This window comes from Entelurus aequoreus, linkage group LG23 (genome assembly GCF_033978785.1).
Source record: "Entelurus aequoreus isolate RoL-2023_Sb linkage group LG23, RoL_Eaeq_v1.1, whole genome shotgun sequence".
NCBI classification, from domain to species: Eukaryota; Metazoa; Chordata; class Actinopteri; order Syngnathiformes; family Syngnathidae; genus Entelurus; species Entelurus aequoreus.
Genome location: NC_084753.1, coordinates 14,539,124 through 14,547,453, shown reverse-complemented (window position 1 = coordinate 14,547,453; position 8,330 = coordinate 14,539,124). Strand labels below are relative to the sequence as shown.

Genomic DNA, 8,330 nt, shown 5'->3' with positions numbered 1-8,330 from the left:
ATTTACACAAAATGGTTGTGTCTTTCTGTTATTAATATTCTGGTTCCTACATTATATATCAATATATATCAATACAGTCTGCAAGGGATACAAATCAAATCAAATCAACTTTATTTATAAAGCACATTTAAAATGTACCACAGGGGTAGCCAAAGTGCTGTACAATGGGCAGGTTAAAAGATAATACGAGAACCGAGCAAACACAACACAAACAGAACACGATAAAAAATAAATAAATAAAATATAAAAACATAGTCCGTAAGCACACACGATTGTGCGTGCTGCTGGTCCACTAATAGTACTAACCTTTAACAGTTAATTTTACTCATTTTCATTCATTACTAGTTTCTATGTAACTGTTTTTATATTGTTTTACTTTCTTTTTCATTCAAGAAAATGTTTTTAATTTATCTTATTTCATAATTTTTTTTTAAAAAAGGACCTTATCTTCACCATACCTGGTTGTCCAAATTAAGCATAATAATGTGTTAATTCCACGACTGTATACATCAATATTAGATTGATATCGGTATCGGTTGATATCGGTAATTAAAGAGTTGGACAATATCAGCAAAAAGCCATTATCGGACATCCCACCACATTGTGATGCCCCGCTGGATGCATTAAACAATGTAACAAGGTTTTCCAAAATAAATCAACTCAAGTTATGGAAAACAGTGCCAACATGGCACTGCCATATTTATTATTGAAGTCACAAAGTGCATTTTTTTTTTTAACATGCCTCAAAACAGCAGCTTGGAATTTGGGACATGCTGATACCCACTACAACTATGGGAAATACTATACTTTGACTTTCACAAAGTGCATTATTTTATTATTATTTTTAAACATGCCTCAGGGGAGAGGGGAGGGGGCTGCTGACTGGAAAACACAACGTCTGCGTTTTACCGCATATGTACCGCTCCGTACAGCGGCGTTTTAAAAAGTCATTAAATTTACTTTTTGAAACAGATACCGATAATTTCCGATATTACATTTTAATGCATTTATCGGCCGATATCGGCAGGCTGATATTGTCGGCCATCTCTACAGAAAACCTGACATTTTCTTATAGTGCGTTCACCACAAATACCGAATGGATCTAAGCATCTCCCTTCCAAATATGAAAAAAAACCTTGTTTTGGGTGTAATTACACTTGTCAACAACTAGTTGGTGTGAGAGACATTCATTCATATGCAGTGTTTTTGCATAGTTCATTCAAATTGAAAAATCTGCCGCCAAACAACTTAAACGCAATAAACTATGATGGTGGTGGGTTGTTATTGCTACAGATAATGTGTAAATGACATTTTGTGTTCATTTTCAGTTTGTCAATGTGCAATGGCACCACTAAACAACGACAGATTGTGTAACTTCAAATGCATGGAGTCTTCTACCTTATTTACATTAAACATTTTAAAATAAAGAAAGAGTTCCTCAGTGTTCGCTATTACAATGTCGCTATAGCTTGGTTATTATACAGGTTATGGAATGTAAATGACGTATTATTGACTGTTTTTGAATGCATTTTTAAAGTGATTTACAGGTAGAATTTATTACTCCTATTAGCTGCATTGCTAGCCACCATTAACGAGACGATTTTTTACATGTCAGAATGCAAAAGTCCCTTTTGTCTTTTTGTCTCCTATGATTGTAAACGATGAGCAAAATCCCCAAAAAGGTGCACTTCCCCTTCGAAACAAACGTTTAGTTTCAGCAAAAAGAAATGCCAATACCTTCCTTCCATCAATTTTATACCGCTTGTCCCTGTCGGGGTCATGGAAGGAGCCTATCCCAGCTGCACTTGATCGGAAGGCTTGCTGCCCCGTGCTCAAACCTAATCTCAAAGATTCCACTCAAACTATTTTTGGGGGAATATATATTTGTGTTTTTTCCTTAATTATTTTTTTTACAAAAAAAAGACGAAAAAATATATAAACTTCATATCTATAAATAGATCTGAAGCTGTTGAAAAATTGAAACGTTTAAAATATTAAAAAATAAATGACTTAACACTGAGTTTGTCCATTTTTCGGCAAGGGGGATAGTTTAATTTTTGGGGGGGAAAAATTGCATCAAAATCAGTGTTGTGAGTTATTGACCTAAAAACGCCTGTAATCAGCTCATCTCAAATATTCCACTTTGAAACAACTTTTCGGTAAATATTGCACATTTTGGGTTTTTCCCATAATAATGTTTTTTTTTTTTTCCCCACTAAAAAGAGCATGACAAAAAACATTACAAATATATAAAAACAATACCTAAGGGCAGGTATAAGCTGTTGAAAAAATGTAAAGTCTCGAAAGTAAAAATAATATATAATATGAATATAAACACTTATTTGAGCGCGTTTGCTTTTTGGCTAAAGAGGGACAGTCTGAGTTTTCGGAAAACTGCATCAAAATCAGTGTTATGAATTATTGACCTTTTAAAGGCTGTAATTAGCTCATCTAAAGTATTCCGCTTTGCAACTCGTTTTTGGAAAATCTTGCACTGGTGATCTACCGCTGCATGCGCTGATAGTAGTTGGGGTGAAACTCACGCATTACAATAAACTAAATAATGCTGCCTCAGCAATTTCCTTACCACTGTTACAACATTGGTTCAGTTGCTTTGTGTAATCAACTTGCTCATATATGAACACATAAGTTCACTTTCTCATGCACTCTATATCATTAACTTAAGAGCCTATTATCAATTATCACTTGCTTCCTATCACCACCAACTCAATAATAATTTCCAGTGTACTATTTGCACCAATCATAAACAAAGTAACTACAGAACTCACGGCGCCGAAGTCTTGTAGGCGTCGACTTTTCCATCGTAGTCCTCGTCAAATATGGGACCACTCATGACGTTGAGCGTGCCCACCTGCTTTGCATATTTGGGAAGCGTGGAAACATGGAAATAGTTCCAAACATCTGTAGGAGGAAAATACATCATTCTTTTAGTACGTCGGGTATCACTTTTAACCAGACCTATGGGCAGCGCGATGGTGTAGTGGTTAACAGGTCTGGGTTTGAATCGATGTGTGGCGTTTGCATGTTCCTCAGTCCAAAAACATGCATTTATGTTAATTGAGAAAGGGATGTGCGATACGGCCTAAAGTTTTTATGGCGATATTTATTGCAACCTCCTGGGATAACAATTATTTGGCATACCAATATAGAACTATTGGAAAATGAAGGGCGTCCAGTATGTGCTAAGATGACATCATTTACACTTGTTAAGGTACTGTTAATATCTGGTTACGTTCTGTTCTAACATGATTGTATATACACTTATTCTTCTGTTTGTTCACATTTGGGTATGGATCCCATACCAAGTACGTACAGGGGCAGAATTGGTCATTCCAATGTTAACAAAAAAATTGTCATTATTAAATTATTCAATTTTTGATCACAATTTTAAATCAGACTAAAACACAGCATTGCTGTGTAACATTAATATCTAAATTATTTCTTAATTCCTTTTATTACACAATATTTTGAGCAAAATAAAGTCAATAGTGCAAGATTACGAAACATAAGCTAAAAATTATTATTGGCTCTGATTTACATTTTTGGTTTTTGCCCAAAAGTCCTTCCTTGTAGAGAGACTTAGACTATTTCGGAGTTACATTAACAAAAAAATATAAACTGTGATACATAACATCTAATCACTGTAGTATCGACCATATGCTGACACTATACTTGGTATCATTACTTTCAATATTTGTATCCAACCGCTGTTTACATTCAAGAGCTCTAGCTTAGCGGTTAGCATGGCTTCTTGTAACCCACGCCGTGTTTAAACACTACTCCAGAAATAAATATATCAGGCATGTGATTTTTCCATCTGTTTATCTCTGTAAAAACATAAAAAAATATATTTTCTGTTTTTTCCGACCTACAAAGTGTGTTAAAATCTTGATCCGTCTCTTTGCCATACCTGCCAACTATGGTTTTCCCGTAATGAGTACAGTTTTTGATCATCCATTCCAGTCTGCGGCTGCAGTGGTAAAGACTACGGTTTCCCATTAAAAATGCTTACCGTATTTTCCGCACTATAAGGCGCACCTTCAATGAATGGCCTATTTTAAAACTTTGTTTATATATAAGGCGCGCCGCATTATAAGGCGCATAGAATAGATGCTACAGTAGAGGCTGGGGTTACGTTATGCATCCCGTAGTTGCGAGACCTGTTGTGGCTCAATATTGGTCCATATATAAGGCGCATCAAATTATAAGGCGCACTGTCAGCTTTTGAAAAAATTGGAGGTTTTTAGGTGCGCCTTATAGTGCGGAAAATATGGTAATTTAAAAATCGAAGCTACGCAGCGAAGCAATTCCAGGGTCAGGGGACAAAATATACGGGAAACATCGATGATTGGTTGGTTTACGTATAGGAAAATCCATGATTGGTTTGTTGGTTTACTATGATGAGTCACGATTGGTTAAGATCAGGGCAAAACGTCAATCAGAGGCAAGATAGGGCAGGTCATGGAACCAGGAAGGGAAATCACAACAGACAGGCACATCCTCCAGACACCTGGCTTATTTTCATTCTTTTTCATTAAGTTCAAATCACATGCCTGATATATGTATGTGTTATATGAATATATTATTTTTTTATTATTGTATTTTTAATTATACATATACATTAACACATTTATGTAAATAAATACCATATTTTTTGGACTATAAGTCGCAGTTTTTTTTCATAGTTTGGTGCGACTTATACTCAGGAGCGATTTATGTGTGAAATTATTAACACATTACCGTAAAATATCAAATAATATTATTTAGCTCATTCACGTAAGAGACTAGACGTATAAGATTTCATGGGATTTATTGATTAGGAGTGACAGATTGTTTGGTAAACGTATAGCATGTTCTATATGTTATAGTTATTTGACTCTTACCATAATATGTTACGTTAACATACCAGGGGCCGTACTTATCAAGCTTCTTAGAGTGCCATTTTACACTTAAGTCCTGAAAATTTGCGAAATTTAGTCCTACTCTCAAACTTAAGATTAAAAGCTTTTTATCAACGTTCTTAAGTCTAAGAATCACTCCTACTCTCCACGATATTTAAGAGACCTTCAGAGGTGTCTTAAGTGGTTAGGAGTTGCCAGCAGGGGATGGCACTGAGGCGAGAGACGTGCGCGAACGTTCATCTTTGTTTGATGACGAGCAGCTGATCAAACGGTATCGTTTAGACAGAGCAGGTATTATTTTTGTCACAGATTTAATCATTTTCCATTCCTTGTTGATTTCTGCATGTGGCTGCAGTGGACTAGTATATATAGAGCCACCCACACCAGTTTCAAATTAGTTGCCTAATTAATGAATTGGAAAGAAAATGTTATGAGTGTAGCGTATGTGTGTGGCACACACATACGCTAGGTTACAGCATGTGAGGTGAGTGACGTCAGTGAGTGTGTGGGCGAGAGAGAGAGGGAGCGGTATTGTGAGTGCGAGCGGGGACTTGTTTGTTTTGTGTTGGATTGGCTGTGTGCAAGCAATCAATAAAGCAAGATTTGCAACTAATCGCCGGACTCATCATTCACTCTAAAGTCGTCCGCTATGGAGACCCACTGCCGGGTAAAGTGAAGGGTGTTGCCCCGAGCATACATCCTGGAGAAGTGTCTCCCCTGCCTCTTTGATTACGGTCTGGGAGCAGGAAGCAGGAAAGGTGCAACAAAAAGGAAACATTTATTTTTGATTCATTGCCAATATTGTTTGTTTGTTTTGTATTATTTTGTAGTTTATTGTCAAAATATACACTCCCATTGTCCACTTAAATATTTCTAAGATATTTCTTTATTCTTAGACAAGGGATTACCTTCCGTGATTGGTCATTTCTATGGACACAGAAATGACGTCACCTAAAATTCCGTTTACGGCACATAGTAATGTCGTAATTCAGCTCTGAGTGTGACACTTAAGATTCAGTCCTACACTTCGCTGATAGTGTGAGTAAGATGCTTGATAACTAACTTTTAAGTGCAGCTTTCAGCGAAGAATTTATTTACTCTTAAGTCAACTCTTAGCAGACTTCTTAGGAGTAATTCTAAGAAGCTTGATAAGTACGGCCCCAGGCACGTTCTCAGTTGGTTATTTATGCCTCATATAACGTACACTTATTCAGCCTGTTGTTCACTATTCTTTATTTATTTTAAATTGCCTTTCAAATGTCTATTCTTGGTGTTGGGTTTTATCAAATACATTTCCCCAAAAAATGCGACTTATACTCCAGTGCGACTTATATGTTTTTTCCTTCTTTATTATGCATTTTCGGCCGGAGCGACTTATACTCCGAAAAATACAGTAATAATAATACACCTGTTTACATTCAAGATCTCTAGCTTAACAATTAGCATGGCTTCTTGTAACCTACGCCATGTAGTATAGCATGTTAGCTATTCCTCATCCTCTAGTGATAAATATATGGATATATTATACATATGTATTTTTTTTTATATGATATTACGTTCTTATTTTAACTAAACATATATAAATGTATTAAAATCAAAAAGTGATGACTGAGGAATGTTTTGCCAAGAAGGAAGCTACGTTGAGTTGACCCTAAGGAGGAGAAGCAGTATTAAACATATTTGTTATGAACAAATATATTGATTTAAAAATCTGCAAAAGTCTCATTTAGCTTGTTATTAAATGCCATGCCTTTTCTACCATGTAGTACCCTATGTATGCCACTGGGGGGCAGAATCGCCGCACTAAGTCAACATTTCCCCCCACAGTGTTTTCCATTCACTGGGTGGTCGAGGGGAAAAAGTCCGTCAGAGCCTTTTGGTTGGACATTTTCCTTCTTGGTGCATTAATCACACAACACACGTTTTAACAAAACCATCTGGCTTATCGTGATTGCACAAAATGAAGATAATTATAATAGTTTCTAGACCGTAATTGCAGTTAACTCAATGATTAGATGTTTGGACTATGAGCTATAAATGACTATTGGGGAAGATAAAAGGACATTTTTTCATTCATTATTGAACTCCTGCATCACGGATGTGCAGACGACCTCACCTTTAAATGTGGGGAACATGGGCACCATGTTGCTTGTGATGAGGGAGTCCGTCATTCCTTTGTCACTGCTCACCCCTTGCGGGAACAGAAGAGAAACTATTATGGTATGTCGCTTGTACAAGTCAAACTGAGCTGCTTCTTCCTACTCAATGTTCCCTCTAATTGTTCATGCGTGTGAGCAAACGCAAAAAACTCCCTGAGCATTCAGTGGAGCCCATGTGAGCAACATCAGACGTGCACACTGTGGCTACACCAGCAGCACACCTGTCCCAAACCTGACTAAATAAGTTAAATCTCCATCCATCCATCCATTTTCTACCGCAGCCTATCTCAGCTGCATTCGGGCGGAAGGCGGGGTACACCCTGGACAAGTCCCCACCTCATCGCAGGGCCAACACAGATAGACAACATTCTCTTATTATTATAATCAAATGACAGCAGTCATTTCCATTTCTAATATAAGTGTTTAGGCCCGCTTACAATGACAATAACAAAAAATATTGTTTTTCATGAACTGTGTACTTGTATTGTTTGTCTGGGTGGAGGTCCTGCTTTGGAAATAGTTTGTAGCCCTTTCAGACATTGCATTTAGTTCCCATTAAAACATTCACATGTTGCACAATGAGATGTAAGCAGGGGATCATGTGTACATTCCTGCAACTTCCTGTTTGTAAAAAATATATTTTTATTAGTATTTATATAATATACTAACAGCATTTCATGATTAATATTAATAAATTAAGATTCCTAATAAATGACACTAGAATAAGCACACATTTGATTGGTAAATCATAGTGTAACGACCTGGAATTACACTATGTGTGGTGTTGGAGTTGTCCGACTTTGTGTGTGGCTGTAAACGCATCATTGGCTAAGTGCCATATGTGCATGTGTTGGCGCAAGTGAGAAAGAGCGAGCGGCTGCTGTTGATATAACAAAGTTGCTTTTGGTCTGGTTTGTATTGCAGAAAATGACCACTTTTGCTTGATTTAATTTTTTTTACTAATGTTTTGGTGATGTGTTTATGGCCGACAATAAAGAGTTTTGCTCAGTAAAGTGATCGATGGAATTCATGTCCTCAAAGCGTCTCGACAGACGTTACAATATTTGAACAATGATGACGAAAACGGTTTTCTCTGTCGTGTCCGTGTGTCGAAAATTGTTATGCGCTTATTTTTTTATTTGATTTTGTGCGTGGCATAGATTTGCTGTGCGCAGAGGACGCTTGAGCAGTGCGCAATTGCACAGGCGCGCACCTTAGAGGGAACATTGTTCCTACTCCTTTTCGGACA

General features: G+C 36.8%; 1 protein-coding gene across 2 annotated transcripts in view; it reads right to left on the bottom strand.

The window, feature by feature from the left end:
- enpp1 (ectonucleotide pyrophosphatase/phosphodiesterase 1) overlaps positions 1 to 8,330 on the bottom strand; it is a 100,638-nt gene that overhangs the window by 1,334 nt on the left and 90,974 nt on the right. For both annotated transcript variants that reach the window (XM_062035030.1, XM_062035031.1), the window contains exons 20-21: positions 7,039 to 7,113; positions 2,790 to 2,922 (exon numbers count right to left, since the gene is read on the bottom strand). In XM_062035030.1, coding sequence (XP_061891014.1) covers positions 2,790 to 2,922; positions 7,039 to 7,113 — 208 coding nt within the window. The remainder of the gene's footprint in view (positions 1 to 2,789; positions 2,923 to 7,038; positions 7,114 to 8,330) is intronic.